This window comes from Eleutherodactylus coqui, chromosome 3, assembly GCF_035609145.1.
Source record: "Eleutherodactylus coqui strain aEleCoq1 chromosome 3, aEleCoq1.hap1, whole genome shotgun sequence".
In the NCBI taxonomy this organism is placed as follows: Eukaryota; Metazoa; Chordata; class Amphibia; order Anura; family Eleutherodactylidae; genus Eleutherodactylus; species Eleutherodactylus coqui.
Window position 1 is genome coordinate 299,582,401 of NC_089839.1, and position 19,683 is coordinate 299,602,083.

Here is a 19,683-nt window from a genome sequence, read left to right on the forward strand (position 1 = left end):
ATATAAATTCGTATATATACCTTCATAGGAAATACCTAGCAGTTAAATGGTTAACCAGCTCAATATTATACCCTGGTATGTAGAAGTAAAAGTTGAAGCTGAACCTCCCACGTACGGTTCCCAAAGCTAACAAGGTGAAGAACTTCTTATCTCTGACTGCATACTTTCAGTCCAGATTGGAATATTAATAAAATCTATGCTACTTTGGTATATAGGAATTACATGTTCACATAGCGACATACACCTGGGGCGTAAACATATGGTAATCATTAGCGTCATTACATACTAGGCCAATCATGAGTTGTTATGATGTTGGGAGGGGTATGCATATAATTGGTGCGTCATGTTCAGTATATCTGTATTGTACTTCCTTTGAATAAATCAGAAGAGTATGGGGGCTGATGGAGAGCATCCGTGAGTTCAAATACATATATTCATGCATGAAGCTTCTCATTATAACCAATCTGGAGCAAACCAGTGAAATCTTCTGGAATATGATTTATTCCCATAACAACAGCATTATGGCGGGAAGGGGGGGGGGGGGGAGTCATTTTCTTTCCGTCCAACTTTGACTTTACGCATGTTCATGACTTTGTCATTCGACATCATAGGTGGTGATTCTTCCATACCTTGTATTATACCACATGAAGTTATAGGAATATCACATAAGCATTGTGTACGTATATTTTTCATCAATCCGTTTTTCTGGGTCACAGCCCGCCGCCGTGGCTCGGAGCTCAGCCCAGAGTCAAACTTCCAAGTGTCCATCCCTGTCACAGGTTCATGCTGCCTGTGGTTCAGGTAGCCTGATGGCAGAATCCCTTTAATGTGTGCAGGTAGCCGTCTTCTCTTAGTCTCTTTGTTTCCTAAACTTTTCACTAAAGATTGTTCTATTGTGTTGTACATTTTTGGTGTGCGCCATTTTTTGATGGCTTATCTAGTTTGTGAACAACATCATTACAGACAACTACTTTAATACGAGAGCCACACAGTGATCAAATAATTGCCATGCAGTTTGGGGTAAGCCCACATGGGGCAGCATTGACGTGTCTGTGATACGACGGAAGCCACGGTGACACGCGGGTACTGTAGTTTTTAAACCGATTGTTAAATGACCATACGATTTTGTAGGTAAACAGCAGTTTTATCGACAAAACTTCAGGGACATTTACAGTGCGGGTAAGACAGCTGCCTATCTGCACAATGTTACACCGATGTAGCAAACAAATTAAAAAACTTACTAGACTGCATCGCAGCTACATCAGTGCCATCCCATATGGTCTCACTGGCAAGGGCGTAACTGTAATGGGTGCAGAAAATGCAGTCACACCTAAACGCTGGAACCCAAGGATATATTCACATGGTGGAGTGAATGAAGCATTATTGTTGGGCCCTTGTTACAGACATTGCATTGGGGCCTAGTTATGCCTCTACTCGCTGACCGTGTTTCTGATTTACTGGTCCCTCTGCTGCTTGTAACAGGTATCTCCAGTACTCAATCCCAGCAGGAGGGTGAAAGCCAGCCATGTCGCATATGCTGCAATACACATATGGCTCCATCTGACACTTACCTACCCTCTGATTGGGTGTAGCACTAGCAGCATCAACACTCATCATCAAGGTGGCCAGCACTTGTCCCCGGTGCCTCCTCATTAGTGGTGCAGCAGCACCATTTAGCAGCCATTGCCTCCGACCTCACAATCATTAACCGGTATAGGGAAGGGAGCGCTGAGTGGCATTCATATTTCACAAAGGGGTGCAAGCAACAGGTTCAGGGCTTTCTTGGTTTTCTGGGTTGGTGACAGTCCAACGGGCAAAGAACTGACCTGGCACCGAAGTAGGGAGCACCGGGCCAAGCTTCATAAGCAAGGTCATGATCCCCTTTATCTCATGGGTAAGTAGGTGGAACATCAGAAACTCATGACCTGGTCCTGGCCATACCAGATCAGGGGAAGACCACGTCCTGAACTAGGCCCTGTTTGCCACAGTGACCCGGAGGCTTCGGGGGTAGCTTGCACAGTAATTGGGACTCATTGTGGCTAGATAAACAACCAATTTATTAACAGTAAAGTAGGAATATGATAATCTGGTAACCCAGGATATAGCAGTCTATCAATAAAGTTACAAAAGCCTGTGTAAATATTGGCTAATCAAAGTCTTGGCCGGTTAACTGGGGTCAGTACTAAACAGTCTATAGGCCCAATGACTTGGGATACCTGCAGCAGCTCTGCACCTGGCTGACCAGGAATCAATTTCTTTCCAGCCCGACGAATTCAGTGTCATCAGTGGGAAGACAATGGAGGAACCACTTGGCACTGACTTCACTATTCAGCACTCATCTTCTTGATCACCAGAGGAAAAAACAGTCCGTAGGACCATTGCTACAGCCCTGTAGTACAAACCAGGAGAGTCTCCCCTCTTCCTCCATCTCCAACAACTCTTCAGATGTCTCCTGCTCAGCACACCATTTCTCTTTTCCCGCCCCCGCTTAAGAAGACCATGCAATAACAAATTAAGCAAAGTTATCCCAACACTAAAATAACGTCTTACTCCCATCAACCGTCCCCATACATAAAGTCCAAGAGATGCTACAGAATATTCTGCTGTCAAAATCACCATCAAAATCCATGACGTGGAATTGCCGACCGAATTTAGCCATTTTCACATCCGGGTCGAAATCCACGTGCAGATTTTGGTGCTGAGTTTCCGCATCATAAAATAACTCTGCAGCATCTTCCAGAATATTCTAGTACAGTGGTGGCGAACCTATGGCCTTCCCAGCTGGCACTCGCCGCCGTCGGCCGCTCACCACATTAGTAAATACTGGCAGGGGTGCCGCAGCTCCCCTGCTGGTATTCACTCAGCAGCGCTGCTAGAAGCGCTGATCCCGGCGCACACTGTGATGTCAGTGTGCAGCAGGGATCCTCCTCCCCCCATCTCTGACGTTTCCTACTTGGTTCCGCAAGAGCAGGGGAGGGGAGGAGGTGTCCGGCAGCACGTCACAATGTGCTCCTGGGATCAGTGGGATCAGTGGCAAAAACAGCGCCAAGCAGAGGAGCTGGGGGGGGGGGGGAATTTGGGTCTCAAAGGTGGGCGCTATTGCTACAGAGGCCACTTTGGGATGTTGCTATTACTACTGGGGGCCACTGTGGGGTGCCACTATTACCGCTGGGGCCGCTGTGGGATGTCACTCTTACTGCTGAGGGCTGCTGTGGGATGTCACTATTACTACTGGGGCCACTGTGGGATGTCACTATTACCACTGAGACCACTGTGTGGTGTTACTATTACTACCGGGGGGCCACTGTGGGATGTCACTATTACGACTGGGGCCACGGTGCGGTGTCACTATTAGCGCTGGGGCTGCTGTGCGGGGTCACTATAACCACCATAGCCGCTCTGGGGGGGGTCACTATTAGCGTAGGGGCTGCTCTCAGGGGATCACCCGTACTGCTGGGGCCGCTCTGGAGGGGGTCAATATCACTGCAGGGATATGTTTACACGAAGTGGAAATGCTGCAGAATGTCCTCAGCGGAAGTTTCCGTGGCAAATTCCACAGCAATTCCGCATCCAAAAGAAGCCAAAATCTGCACGCAGTCTATTTTGAAACAGCCTTGTCCTTTTAAGAACGACGGAGGTAAAAATCATACATTGTGATAAGCCCCGCCCCGATGTGTTGGCACTTTACAATAAATAAGTGGGTTTGAGTTGCAGTTTGGGCACTCGGTCTCTAAAAGGTTCGCCATCACTGTTCTGGTATATGTGGATGCACTCCTGGACACGGATGGACCTGGTCTACTAGAGCGAGAGCCGCTGCTTGCCTGCCGCTCTCCATTCTGGCTCTGTCCGTATTCCCAGGGTGGGATGAGCCTTATTTAAAGAGTGCGATCATAAAAAATAATATTTACTAGACCAAAACTTTGAGTGCAGAGAGGTCGGAATAAGACAGAAAAACAATTTATAAGTAGAGGAAAATGAAAGCCGAAGACTGAAGTGCGCGAGTCTCTTCATGTAATGTACTAAAGCCTCTGTTTTATGTTTGCTTGATAGGATTGTCTCAGTATGGGGGCATTAAAATCAACAGAGACTTGTCACTTCTTCATGTCACCTGTTGAGAGCGCCTCTGCTGCATTAATATCCATCAAGTAAATTGTTGCAGCAAACAAATAAAAAAAGATAAACAGGCGGATGGTTCTGCCATCAGGAATTAGAGATCCAGCTCACCAAAGTGACGGATGACATTTCATTACCGCATTTTACCATTTAATTCGCGTTGTTTTAAATTAAGTTCCAAAAATAGGTCACTTTATACCTGCGTAATGCGATTTTCATCCAATTTTCGCAGAATATTTGGCGGGGAAGCGGGGACGGGGCACATAAGGAATAATTACTTTCTTTTGTTAAAAGCGATGTTGAAATCTGTCCAAATACAGAGAAAGTACTCCAGCTCATCAGCGCTGCTGCGTCTGCTCCATCTGCGCTGCTCCGTGGACAGCGGCGCCCTCCTAGATGCTGAATCGAGATAATGCAGTGCTGGATGCAACTGACGTAGGAGATCGTTTAGTCCATGGATGGGCTTGGAAACCTCATAACAATATCCAATTAAAGGGTTCGTCTGAACTAAATGTCATAAAGGTAGGGGGGCGGTGTCTGTAATTAGTGCAGAAGATGCGGTCGCACTCGGTCCTGGAGAGTTAGAAGGACATCAGGGTTTCTCTTTCCTACATATAAGGAGACTGATACTCAGTGGTGATCCTACCACCCTACCAGGAGGCAAATTGAGCCTTCTGCCTCAGGCGGCACCTCCTGGCAGGGCAGCGTGGCAGAGAAAAGAAGATGAGAGGACCTGGATGCTGTTTAATTGAACTCAGCAGTGCAGACTGAAGGTCCTGTGATGATGGATGTTTGGGTTGGATCTGATAACCAAGCGCTGAGACTTGTAGTTCTCTCCTCTTATACCTTCTGACATCCCATAATAACAGTCTGTATGTGCTGTAAATTGTACTTCTGTTATACCCCCCCTTCCTGCAATGCCTTCTAATATCACATTGTGACAATATGGGTATGCTGGAACTTGTAGTTCCCCTTTTATTTTCCTTGTAGTTTCCTCTGCTAACCCCTGTTGTCCTGGACATGCTGCTATGCCTTCATTAGGGTCTGTCCACAAGTGGTAAATACGCTGTGGATTTTCTTTTGCAGCAGAAGCAAAGTGCATGACATTTTGAGAAATCTCACTTGTTGCTGAGAACATCTGCCGAGCGGATTTTATATCCTCAGCATGTCACTTTTTGCAGTGGATTTTCAGTGTGGATGTCACCTCCGCGCTGAGGAGGAAGGGGTGAATTCTGCACCAAAACCCATGCTGAAATCCATGTTATGGATGCGCTCTAACGTCGCTGATTTGTTGCGGATTTTGGTGCAGATCTGCGGGTTTTATCCCTTCAAGTTGAATTCAATTGAAAGGCTGAAATCTGCTTGTAGATCTGCAACAAAATCCGCAGCAAACAGCAATATGTGACTGTGCCCTAATGTGAATCCATGTCAAAATCCGCACCAAAATCTGCCACACAACCTTACAGAGGTCGTCCAGTAAAGCAGCACAAGCCTCCTCTGTCTCCCTCCGATCCGGCCCAAACGCTCTGGTGGCTGCCTGCAGGTTTTTCCTTATAGGCAGCCAGGGATAATGTAGGTATGTGACTACTGTAGCGGATCACTGTCCTCAGTAGTCAGGCACCGGTCTTACCACCATCACTGTCCTCAGTGGTCAGGCACTGTTCTTACTGCCATCACTGTCCTCAGTGGTCAGGCACCAGTCTTACTGCCATCACTCTCCTCAGTGGTCAAGCATCGGTCTTACTGCCATCAGTGTCCTCAGTGGTCAGGCACCAGTTTTTCCACCATCACTGTCCTCAGTGGTGAGGCATCGGTCTTACTGCCATCACTGTCCTCAGTGGTCAGACAGCGCTCTTACTTCCACCACTGTCCTCAGTGGTGACACACTGGTCTTACTACCATCACTGTCCTCAGTGGGCACAAACCGGTCTTACTGCCATCACTGTCCTCAGTGGTCACACACCGGTCTTACTGCCATCATTGTCCTCAGTGGTCAGGCAGCGGTCTTACTGCCATCACTGTCCTCATTGGTGACACACTGGTCTTACTGCCATCACTGTCCTCAGTCGTCACACACCGGTCTTACTGCCATCACTGTCCTCAGTCGTCACACACCAGTCTTACTGCCATCACTGTCCTCAGTGGTGACACACCGGTCTTACTGCCATCACTGTCCTCAGTCGTCACACACCGGTCTTACTGCCATCACTGTTCTCAGTGGTCAGGCATCGGTCTTACTGCCATCACTGTCCTCAGTGGTGACACACCGGTCTTACTGCCATCACTGTCCTCAGTCGTCACACACCGGTCTTACTGCCATCACTGTTCTCAGTGGTCAGGCATCGGTCTTACTGCCATCACTGTCCTCAGTGGTGACACACTGGTCTTACTGCCATCACTGTCCTCAGTCGTCACACACCGGTCTTACTGCCATCACTGTCCTCAGTCGTCACACACCAGTCTTACTGCCATCACTGTCCTCAGTGGTGACACACCGGTCTTACTGCCATCACTGTCCTCAGTCGTCACACACCGGTCTTACTGCCATCACTGTTCTCAGTGGTCAGGCATCGGTCTTACTGCCATCACTGTCCTCAGTGGTGACACACTGGTCTTACTACCATCACTGTCCTCAGTGGGCACAAACCGGTCTTACTGCCATCACTGTCCTCAGTGGTCACACACCGGTCTTACTGCCATCATTGTCCTCAGTGGTCAGGCAGCGGTCTTACTGCCATCACTGTCCTCATTGGTGACACACTGGTCTTACTGCCATCACTGTCCTCAGTCGTCACACACCGGTCTTACTGCCATCACTGTCCTCAGTCGTCACACACCAGTCTTACTGCCATCACTGTCCTCAGTGGTGACACACCGGTCTTACTGCCATCACTGTCCTCAGTCGTCACACACCGGTCTTACTGCCATCACTGTTCTCAGTGGTCAGGCATCGGTCTTACTGCCATCACTGTCCTCAGTGGTGACACACCGGTCTTACTGCCATCACTGTCCTCAGTCGTCACACACCGGTCTTACTGCCATCACTGTCCTCAGTGGTCAGGCAGCGGTCTTACTGCCATCACTGTCCTCAGTGGTGACACACCGGTCTTACTGCCATCACTGTCCTCAGTCGTCACACACCGGTCTTAATGCCATCACTGTCCTCAGTCGTTACACACTGGTCTTACTGCCATCACTGTCCTCAGTGGTGACACACCGGTCTTACTGCCATCACTGTCCTCAGTCGTCACACACCGGTCTTACTGCCATCACTGTCCTCAGTGGTCAGGCATCGGTCTTACTGCCATCACTGTTCTCAGTGGTCAGGCACCGGTCTTACTGCCATCACTGTCCTCAGTGGTCATGCACCGTTCTTACTACCATCACTGTCCTCAGTGGTCATGCACCGGTCTTACTGCCATCACTGTCCTCAGTGGTCAGGCACCGTTCTTACTACCATCACTGTCCTCAGTGGTCATGCACCGGTCTTACTGCCATCACTGTCCTCAGTGGTCACGCACCGGTCTTACTGCCATCACTGTCCTCAGTGGTCACGCACCGGTCTTACTGCCATCACTGTCCTCAGTGGTCAGGCATCGGTCTTACTGCCATCACTGTCCTCAGTGGTGACACACCGGTCTTACTGCCATCACTGTCCTCAGTCGTCACACACCGGTCTTACTGCCATCACTGTTCTCAGTGGTCAGGCACCGTTCTTACTACCATCACTGTCCTCAGTGGTCATGCATCGGTCTTACTGCCATCACTGTCCTCAGTGGTCATGCACCGGTCTTACTGCCATCACTGTCCTCAGTGGTGACACACCGGTCTTACTGCCATCACTCTCCTCTATGGGCCAATGTCTGGCTCGTTGGGTGGCGCTCCTAAGTGAAGGACAGTTACAGTTACCTATTACGTCTGAGCCAGACGCCTAAACACCACATTCAGATCATATGTAATAGTTGTCCAACAAGACGGATATACACGCTATATCAAAAACAGAAATGAGCAATAGAGAAATCTTATCCTGGCTAACAAATACGGGGAGAACCCTGCCTAAAAGCACTAAACTGTCCCTAAGACGGAAAAGGATGTGACCATTGTCAAACACCAATAGCAATTTGACAATAATATAAGGAAGCAGATGAAACATCAGATAAATCAGGACTTATTTAACTGTGAGGCAGCACAAGATGGACGTGGACCAGACTAGAACTCCACGTACAAAGAAATTATCGCCCCCCTCTGAGAGGAAGACTGGAACATATATATATATACCCATAACAGTGACTTATTGGCCGGCTGGGGACAATAACTCCCCACCAGCCAATCAAACCACATACCACCAGATGATGTGACCTGGTTGGTGTTGGCCAGGGCACACGCGCCAGTGGTCCTGTCCCATCGGGCAGCTTGTCTCCATGTAGTAAATGTTATGCGGTGATATTGTCTTGACCAGCGCAGCGTGATTATTAGGCATAATACCAGTGGTTAGAGCAAACGGCGGAGAAAGACATGACAGTCAACGGGACATGCAACCCGTATACATAACATACAACTAGAGATGAGACAATCAACTGGCTCAATTCATGGATCTGCCAGCCCTCAGAACACAATCGGTGAATTGATTTACAGATTTATCACCTTGATTAGCCAAAGGTGAATCCCAACCATCCAATGTATCCTAACGGCAGGCAAATTACAAATCAATAGAGACAAATGCTAAATAAGCAGATTGATTTCCTCATCTTAACTTAATTTGTATCTTCATTAATTTAAAAAGAATCTACAAGTTCAGGAGTTATTCCCATCTTATCCATTTATGGCACATCTACCTGATAAACCATGAGTGCCTGATACTTTCTGGTTCCATCTCTGGCATCCTCAACTCTAATGACCATGGTTGTCGGTTGCCGCACACTCGATGTAGAGGTGGCCACTTGTATACAGACATCTCCATTCAAGTTTACGGGAGTTACAAAGAAAGCCAAGCAACCGAGAGGTGAGAGTCCTAGAGGTGGGATCTACACTGATCAGGATATGCAATAAATACCTGGGAATAACCCTTGAAATCTCAGGCATAAAGTAGGGAAGAAGCCGTAGATAGTTAAAGCATGTTATTTCGAGCACTAAGCTGTAGATCCATTTTTCTATTTGTCCTGGTTCTTGGTTCACCATCTTCACGATCAGCCAATAAGAGTCAAGGCAGCCATTTTGTGGGCAAATTTACCTTCCTTACTATAAGGAAATATTAGCAACATCAACAGTGGTGTTAACAAAATCTCCTCATGGGTAGGATTGTCATGATCATGAGGGCTTGCAATATGTTGTTAGAGTACCAGAAGGCACATGAAGTATCAGAACAATGGAGGGGGTGACACTGAAGACCAGAATGTTTGGAGAAAAGGTCAAGGGGGAATCTTGGTTCTTGAATGCCCCTTCCATTCAGCACTAGTCAACACACAAGAATGATCAGAACCAAGGAAAAGACACTGTTAGACGTATTGGTGAAAGATATTCGATGAACGTCTGCTTGGCAAGGCCATGGATTGCATTGAGTGGGAGGTCATGGTTTTGGGTGATGCTGCATGCAGCCCTTCACAGCTCAGTTTCAATAGACTGTATGTCTTCTATGTTCTTGGGTATGACTATCCATAGGGTGCCATACTTTCCTCTAACATTTACGACCAGCTTGTAAATTTAACACACAAAATGGCTGACTCTGCAGAAGACAGCTAGAGGTTAAACCCAGCCCAGATGTTAAATTCCAGCCAATGAGAGACATACAAACACATAGAACAAAACAATAAACATTAACACTGACAAAGAGTTCATAGCAGTGAGAGCTGGCTCGGCATGATGGGTGGCCAATGATATGGCAAAGCAGAGAGAGTACCCAGGCATACTGGAGCGTATGTGGACACTGACCTGAGCTGGTGACAGGACTAGAGGTGGAAGTTTCAATAATTTCTACAAAAGGGGAAAGAAGGAAAGGAAACAAAACAAGAACAATTTGGGCATTAATCACACACTTTATGGAAGACGCACACAGAATGAGGCAGGCAACATTCATGCAACAAACAGGAACATCTTAACAAAAGGAAATGCCATCATTGTCATCACAATCCTGGCCAATGACAAGTTCTCATTCGATTTAACGTCAGTTACACAATTATACAGACAGCAGAGTCATACGATGTACCCCTTGTCTACAGTGTGGAGGCGGACGGTTTATAGGCCTCGACCAGATCTTGTAGGTCTCTCAACCAAAGCCCTTTATTAGACACAACTAGTGCTCTTTGGTAGGTGTCAACCAGTGCAGTTGTAGGCCTCAACTATGGGATTTTGAAGGCCTCAAGCAGTGCATTAACCAGTGTATTTTTGTAGGTCTCATCCAAAGCATTTTGAAGACCTCAACTAGTACAATTTGTAGACCTCAACCAATGCATTTTGTAGGCCTCAACCAGAAAATATTGTAGGCTTCAATCAGGGCCTTTTTAGGTCTCAGCCAGTGTATTTTGTAGACCTTAACCAGTATACTTTATACGTCTCAACCAGACCAATTTGTAAGTCCCAAGAAGTCAATTTTGTAAGTCTCAACCATTGCATTTTGTAGATCTCAACCAGCGCATTTTCTAGGTCTCAGCCAAAGCATTTTGTAAGTCTGAACCACTGCATTTTGTAGGTCTCAACCAATTAACTTTGTAGGCCTCAACAGTGCATTTTGTAAGTCACAACCAGTGCCCTTTGTATGTTTCAGCCATGTATTCTGTAGGCCTCAACCAGTGCATTTCGTAGATTTCGACCAGTTCACTTTGTAGGTCTCAACCAATGCATATATAGGCCAAGGAAGAAGAACAAAACAGACCAAAAACTAGACTACTTCATTATATATCAACTAGTAAATACATTAAATCACCCGGAGACATCTTCAAAATGAATATCCAAGCCTGAACAACATTTTTTAAAATTTAAATAGTTCCAAAATCCCGTCCCAATAGTTGAATCGCCATCAATCAGACACTTGGCCCCTATATTGTGGGTAGCAGATAAGGGTAATACTTGGTACAACCCCTTTAACGCAAAGACTTTGTATGGGTTTCAGAGCTCTGTAATATAAGAAAGGATCTCTAACCATCCTAAATGTATATTAAGAAGTTTCTCAGCACAGACTATTGGGACTGGAAATAACAGGGTGCTCATTTGGGAAGGTAGGAGACCTCTAGCTGATACATCTCTGGTTTTGTCTGCGCTAAACAAGAGGGGGGGACGTCCTTTTACAGAACCACCAATTGATTTATGGTGTAAGCTCCCGGATTAAGCGCAGTATCCTACAGTACATTAGCACTTTTTTAATTAGTGCCGCAACATTGAACATGAAATGTTAAACTATGGCAGTACTTGGCACTGAAGATAAGTCTACTGATGATGATCACAAAATGAATTTGTGAAGGTTGCATGACATTGTAAAGTAAGCTCACATTTTGCTGAAAAAGTTTAGAAAAGCATCAATATGAGTGTTTAAACTGATCTTGGAGATTAGAGATTATACACTGAATGGCCCCTTTATTGGAACCCTTTCACAATGGGCGCTTCCCAGTATGGTAAATCCCCCCGTGACCCCGGAGTGCAGCTTAAAATTACGTGAGAAGTTCTCCGTGGATCAGTTTCAGTGTGAATCCACATTAGATGGCAAAATCCAGCGATCTGAGCGACTTCCAACGAGTCCGGTCATCGGTGCCAGACTAGTCAGGGCCGGGATTTCACTGCCAAATGTGTCAAAGGTATCCAGAGGATGGCGTGATTGAGGAAAAAATCCAGTGAAAGGGGATCCAGTTGCCGAAAATAATTTTTGTCAAAAGGGGTCTGAGGAGGATGTCAGGAATCATTCTGTTGAATATGCGCAGTACAGTCAGCAAATTGCAGCCAAATACAACACTGGTGCTTCAACTAATCAGTCCAAATCTGTTACATGCTCCGCCCCTTATCACATGATGGCGATCTCATCACAGGTCTGGTATCCTTGTGCAGATTATGGGTGGACTACAAACCCCCTGCGGTCTCATTTGCTATGGAATACTAACAAACACTTAGCCGGACAGTAGCCGTGTGCGTATAGGACCTGTGATGATGTCACCATCATGTGATCCGGGGCAGAGTATGTAACTCACACACTTGGGATGAAGGACCTTTGATGAAGTCACCGTCATTTGATCCAGGGCAGAGCATGTAACTCACACACTTGGGATGAAGGACCTTTGATGAAGTCACCGTCATTTGATCCAGGGCAGAGTATGTAACTCACACACTTGGGATGAAGGACCTTTGATGAAGTCACCGTCATTTGATCCAGGGCAGAGCATGTAACTCACACACTTGGGATGAAGGACCTTTGATGAATTCACCATCATTTGATCCTGGGCAGAGCATGTAACTCACACACTTGGGATGAAGGACCTTTGATGACACCACCGTCATGTGATCAGTCATTTACAAACCCACTTACTCACGTACGCACAGACGGACATGTCGTTGTTAGTATTTTGATTATGAACGGTATTATATGCTTATGGAAGGTGCAAACATCAACATGTATGACCTAGTTCGTTAATTTGCATGATCTTATACTGAGAGTGCTATTGTCACATCAATGCCTGCAAACTTCTGTAATTGGTCACTAATAATTTGTAATCTTTGCATGACTCAATACATGTTAACGGGATGTGACCTCATGTGGCCCAGGAAAGCAAAATTCATTGTTTCTGCTAAGCTCCAGCCTAAGAAATCCAGAAGAAATAATGTCTATGAATAAGACATATGCAAAGAAGGAATAGCCAATCGTATTATCCCATCGTGGTGCCTTTTCTATAACGATGAAGGTGACTATCTCATCGTTTGATTTGTTACATCTAGATTTTCACATCGGTAAATGTTCTAGTTTTCAAAAATGTTTCCAAAAGTTCTTAATTTACTTCTTTAACTGAACACGTTTTTTTTTTGGTTTCAAATCATCAATTTCCTTCCGTGAATATATTTGGTCCAATCTGAAGCTTTTAATGTCCTCCTGACTTGGCAGCTATTCTGGCCGTTGTCAGTTCGGTGTATTTGATGTAGGAAATTTGTATCTTTGCTTGACCCAATTTTGAACTAATTGTACCAGGAAATGGTCTTTTTATAGCAAATTGTGTGTTGAGAAAGACTGAAGGAACAGAGAGGTTCTTGAGTGGAATGGTTTGACTATGTTTCCACTTGAAGCTTTGGATAAAGACAGTCGCGATTACATGGAAGCTGGGACGGATGCCAAAACAAAGCGGAGTGAATCAAGCCGACACGAAGTCAGGTAGGAGCCGTGTGAAGTGTCAGGCTGAAAGGATTCTTCTGTGTGTCTCAGTTACTAACTTTTGCAGGCAAACTTAGCTTGGCAGGCTTATTGAAGAAAAGTTGCGAAAGTCACACAGATTGTTTAAAGAGACGGGTCACAGAGGCCCCGGTGCTGTGAAAGTCTAAATATACTTTATACAGTTTGACTCCATGTCACAGAATCGATGTATCACCCCCGAAACATTCATGACACCTTGTAGATAAAAAAATGTCAAAAATTCCCTTTCGGTCTTTAAAATGTCTCTTTTTATAGCTCTATCTATATGTATATAGTACAACCCGAAAAGGTTGTGTGTACTCTGCAGATTTAGGGTCGGTTTTTTTAACACTTTTTGCAAATGTACTTTTTATCTGTCCTTGCCTGCTAAGTGGATAGACTCCTCTTGGTGTCATGTAAGAGCTGTGCTATGTGCCCTGAGCCAATTAGATATATCCTACAACTTTCCCTCCTCCTAGGGGTGCAGGTAAAGGAGGTATGTAGACACTAGAATAGCAAAAGGGGTCACAATTGCAACTGGACCCCTAAGGTAGAGGAGCCCAAAGGCCTCCCGCACCACAGACATCACTACCCCGCATCACACACCCCATATTTGACGAGTAGTAGGAACATATAGAATTCCTAGTGCAGCACACAGCAGCGCTGCACTCCCACTACCTGTCCGCTGGGTTATGCAGTCAGATTGTGGAATGACTCCTCCCCCTTCTCCTGATTACTGGTGCTTAGGGTGCAAGTGAACAGGAGAAAGGGGAGGAGCCTGACTGCATAACCCAGCTGACAGGTAGCATGAGTGCAGCGCTGCTGTGTGCTGCATCAAGAGTTCTATCTGTTCTTATGGGGTGTATGGGCCATGGGGGAGACACTAAAATTTAGGGGGAGGGTCATAAAGGGAGTGCTATTACTTTATAGGGGGGCACAGTAAGGCTGTTTTACTTTAAAGGAGCACAGTGGGGTACTATTGCTTTAAAGGGGTTGTCCAAGTTAAATTTAAAAAAAAAATGGTGTTCCCTGTGTATGAAAATAATAATCTTATACTCTCCTCTTCTGACTACACTGTAGCTCCAGTGCCACATTCTCAAACAGCCTGTTTACAGAAGATTCCATGCTGCTGCAGCCAATCGCAAGCCTGAGTATTCGAGCTGACATCTGTGATTGGTTACAGCAGCATGTAACATCCTATAAAGAAACTGACTGCAGACTGTCAACATAGCCCCAGTGTCACAGCCTGTTGGTCGTGACAACGTCGTGGTATGGTGGCCTCAACACAAGCCAAAGACCTGTTTTCTTCTTCAGCAGGTTAAGGGTTAATGCACCATGTGCAGAGTCTGCCGGTGCTGTCTACCTTTGCTGCATGGATGCATGCTGGATTAGTCATGCCTGGGAGTAGGGTGGAGGTGTGGTTTTCTATTCATTCTGCCAGTTTTCAGGTGCAGAGTGACTATATATTCTCACCCCTCCTGGTGATCAGTGCTGCTTATTCCGTTCCACAGTTGAGTCCCTGGAGTTTGGAGCTCTGCTGTGTGGGTGTCTCACAACCTGCAGATAAGTAGCTGCTGGTTTCTTTTCAGTTTGTTTTGTTGCGTTTCCTTTCTGTTTTGCTTTGTGTGTCGGTGCATCTCTCCTGGGGTTCCTTCACGGACAATCAGGGCCCAGAAAGAAGACCGCTGGGCTGCCTTTTATCAAGGCGATGTCCCCGCTTTAGGCAGGGACCCATTACCCTCCCTGCTAGGTTAGGGTCAGGCTTCCTTCCCTCTCCCTGGAGTGGTGCTACCGTCCTGCATAGTGTGGTGCGCACTGGTCATCAGCGCAATAGTCTATTTCTTACAGTCGTGGTTATCATCACGCTGCGTCCGTACTGAGCTTAGTGCTCGTGTGTTGCACGGACGTGACACCCAGCACTGAGAACAGAGCTCCGCCACTAGAGTTCTGAGGAGCCAAGAGAGGCGAGTAAACAGTTATTATGCTTATACATAAGGAGCGTGAACTTAAAAAATAAATAATAACCCCTCTTGGCCCTGAACTCTTGCATCCAGGCCCACGAGCCTCTAGCTACACCCCCTTTATATAGCAGTCGAGTCATGGAGCCTAAGAGGGGCATAAGGCACTAGTATTAAAAAGGGATCATATTAGATTAAAGGGAATGTTTTTCAATCAAGTTTTTATGTTAAACATATTTTTTTAAGAGTTTTTTTTTTTACATTTTCAATGTCATGGTCTATAATGATCGTCTGACGCTTCCTGTCCGGTAGAAAAAACATCTCAGCAATCATCTCATTATCATCACAGGCAGGATTACAACAAAAGATGATATCTCAATATAACTAACACAGGGTCCACTGTTCACAATAGGTGATGGTCACAGTTCACCTCCTCCCCTCCATGCACAGGTCACAGAGCATGCCCACAAAACTTGCTCATAGTCCCCTTCTAATCATTGTGTCCATCGCCCATGTGTTCTGCGGTAAAGCATATATCCAAATACTCTGAATGCTGTCAACACCAACTCAGGCAAGATGGCTGCCCCACAGTCATGTAAAGGTAATAGAAGAAAAAAATCTACAATGAGAAAATGATATCAGCTTATAAAAGATGGAATATGTGTCACTATCAGATTATAAACCATTAAAGGTATATGGGGGATACATTCCCTTCAAGCATACGGTTATAAATCTTGCATAAGGGCCCAGAAGTATGAAGTTATTTGTCTCCTTCTCATGCTATGTAATGTAACACTGCAGCTGCATCCCCCTCTTCCCCAACTTCTTGTCATCTGTATACTGTTGTACACTAAAGCCGTGGTAGCCAACCCTTCACACCATCATCCAGAAGAGAACATTAAAGGAAATTAGAATCCCGCATTCCAGACATCACCTATATGTACCTGAGGAAGTCAGCTATAATGTGATCACTAAATGGACATCAGCAGAATAGGTCACCGATAGTAAATCAGTGGAGATCCACTGCCTGGGATCCTCGAAGATCAGCTGTTCACCAGGCCAATGCACCTGTGAACTGAGTTAATTTCTGCAGGAAGCATACAGCTCCCTTCTCACTGCAGTGGCCAGGCTTGGTATCGCAGGGAAAGTTCCCATTGAAGTAAATGGCCTGTAATACTAAGTGTGGCCACTGCAGTGTGAATGGAGCTGTCTGTTTCTTGAAGAAATAAGCTAAGTGCACAAAGCACACCATCATAGTGAACAGCTGATCAGTGGGGGTTCTGGGTGGCAGACCCTGCCAATCTACTATTGATGGCCTAACCTGAGCATATGCTATCAATAGTCTAAAACCATACAACCCCTTTAATATGGCTATGTGCATGAGCCTTTACCTATATGCTTGATCCCAGGTGGTCATCTAAAAGCATACCTCAGCATTGTGGCTGGATGGCTAAAACAGAGATCAATCTGCTTAAGTCGTATAGTCCTCTTCCAGGTGTATTGGGTCCATAGAATCCCCATTTTGTGCTTTGATAAAGATGCATACATAAATATTAAGGGACCATCTGACGTATCCCTTTAATTCAACACTTGTACAGTCTTGGAACTTTAACCAGTCAATTCTGTCCATTGAGCCCAATCACTAAACTCCAATTGACAAGTGGTGGCATGAAATCGGGTGCCATATCAGTAATTATCACATGTGCGGCACTCGGCCGCCGAGTTTCCTTATTTCATCAGACAATTTTCTGTGAAATATAGTGATTTATGTAATATACTGCTAGCTTTTATGCAATAACATGAGTCCACAATCTTCTCTTTAGGCAACTTTGCTCTTAACTCTTTACCAATTTCACTGATCCACCATCATACAGAAAGCAATACCTCCAGGGTATCTCCAGTGAAATAGGATCGGTCATGGGATAATATCAGCGGGACTGGCTATTAAGACTAGAGCCATGGCCCCATTCACTATTTCATTTTTTTTATACTCAGCTCCTTTCACCCAGACGGGCTCATCTTAGGTCCAGCTTGAGGTGTCAACTGGGTAGTCCCCACTGCTCCCTGTCAATGGGGAACCTTTGACTGTTTGAGCAGCTCAATGTATAGGCTGATCAGATGGGGGTGGTAGTGTGGGCAACAGTCAATGTGGCATGGGTACATCCAGGGGTGCTGAAGTGCAAACATCCTGTTGTATGGTCCAACGATGTATGGGTCATGTAAGAGGGAGGTAAGGGGTCACAGTGGATGAGAACCCATGATTCCAGAGTATGATGCTCCCAACAAATGAACTTTAATTATTACACTGACCTCGAGAAGTAAGGGCTATGTCAAGTAGAGGAGCTGTGAGCATCCGGTAACCATAAGGAAGAATTCTTTCCATGTGACCCCTTTTTTCTGACTTAGTAGGATCGGAGCTGCTACATCCCAAGGTTACACCTTATTTAGCCACAGCCTCGGCAAACAGGCCCTTAAGCACCTTTTTTCTACTGTCTAGAAGACCAGTGTTTCTGTCCGTACCAGAAGGGCCCAGAAACCAACATTACAATTCAAACACAGACCTGTGATAGGCAGCACCCCTATTACAATCAAGTCCAACATCACCCATTGAAAGCAAGCACTGGGGACTGCCCACTTGACATACTGACAATACTGCTAGATGGAGGAAGAACCCATCTGAGAGAAAGGAGGTAAGCATAAAAATAAAGAAAGAGATAGAGCCAGCGGGACCGCGGCAGCAGAGCCCTGCACCAGCCCCGTTGACTGGTCTCATGATCTCATGACTGGCCCTCTAAGATAATCTTCTGAAGTTTGTTATGCTGGACCACGACTGATTTCCAGAATGGAGGGTCTCTGTAAAATCTCTGAGCAGTGCCAAAGGGGTTTGAGTGCTCTATGGCGCCCTTTTACTTGCAAAATCAATGGTGGTCCAAGATCACAAACATCACCATCATGGCTAGTGCCACAAGTTCATCTTAAAGCCAAGAAGTTCACCTTAGTCCTAAAATGAGGCAGTGATTGAGCTACAGGAAGGCGTTTTTTCATACATTTTTACAAACTAGTACATTTTCATGCAAATTTGCATGAAGGCGCTCAGAAGTTTAAGTGCAAGTTGGCAGGTTGACGATGTGCCGGGTGAATACTTCTAGAGAACATATAGGTAAGAAGATAATATGTTAATTTCTTTCTTCTACAATACTTGCAAGAAGTATGGAAATTAGCACAGAAGGTTTAAAATGTCTAGAAACTCCCAATAGGAAAAGGGATGAGCGATGTATGGGTGCGACGGCGCCTGTGGCTATGAGCGCAACTCAATGCAACCATGTAAAAGTTGTAGTTACGTTGCTACTCCGTCATTAGTGGGGCAGCATTCATCATCCATCTCCACTGAAGTGGAACTCAAGGGGGGAAAATATTTGGAAGGCGTTGAAATTGAAAGAGCCTTGTTTGGCAGAACGCAGTATACTGTATATAGCTCAGTAATATGGCGTCACAGGGACTCGGTGTGTTGCCGTACGGTGCTGCCATACCACCCGGTATTATAGACTAATCTGGGCATGTATATTATGTCTTGTATGCCATAATATGCAACTTTTGGCCTTTTAATAACGGCTGCCACAACTTTTTTAAAAGTCCAAGGGGGCGTGGCCTCCCAGGCCTATCAAACATGACAGACGTGTCACTTCTTGATGCGGAAATACGGGTTTCCACATTAGAATTCAGCATGTGTATTTTGCCCATTGACAGTGCTAAACTGGCATGCGGCTCGGCGGCAGAATGTGGCACATTTTCCAGTGTTTCTTTAAGACAAAATTCAAGCAGAAAATTCTGAGATGATTTCTGCCGTGGGAACCGACCCCCAGGGCCCCTTCACAGGCGATCGCAATATCGCCGCAAGAAAATTACGGCAAAGTCACATTTTCTTCAGGCGACGTTTGAGTGTCAGAGATGCTTTCTCCTGAGGAATGCTCTCTAGAGATGGGCGAGCATACTCGGTAAGGCGATACACTCGAGAGAGCATCGCCTTTTTTGAGTACCTGCTGGCTCGTCCCTGAAGATTCGGGGGGGGGGGGGGGGGGGAGGCGGGGGCATGGGGGCGGGGCAGCAAGGGGGAGCCGGGAGGAGAGTGAGAGAGATCCCTCTCTCTCCCCCTCCCGATCCCCTCCGCAACACCCCGCATCTTCAGGGACGAGCCAGCGATGCGAGCCAGGCGCTGCTCTCTCGAGTAGATCGCCTTACTGAGTATGCTCGCTC

General features: G+C 46.0%; 1 protein-coding gene across 2 annotated transcripts in view; it reads right to left on the bottom strand.

The window, feature by feature from the left end:
- Positions 1-19,683, bottom strand: part of NEGR1 (neuronal growth regulator 1) — a 561,497-nt gene that overhangs the window by 51,352 nt on the left and 490,462 nt on the right. Inside the window, exon 7 of one of the 2 annotated variants that reach the window (XM_066597781.1) lies at positions 10,042-10,083. The exons of the other annotated variant lie outside the window; for it this stretch is intronic. Coding sequence (XP_066453878.1) covers positions 10,042-10,083 — 42 coding nt within the window. The remainder of the gene's footprint in view (positions 1-10,041; positions 10,084-19,683) is intronic. 2 annotated transcript variants of the gene reach the window in all.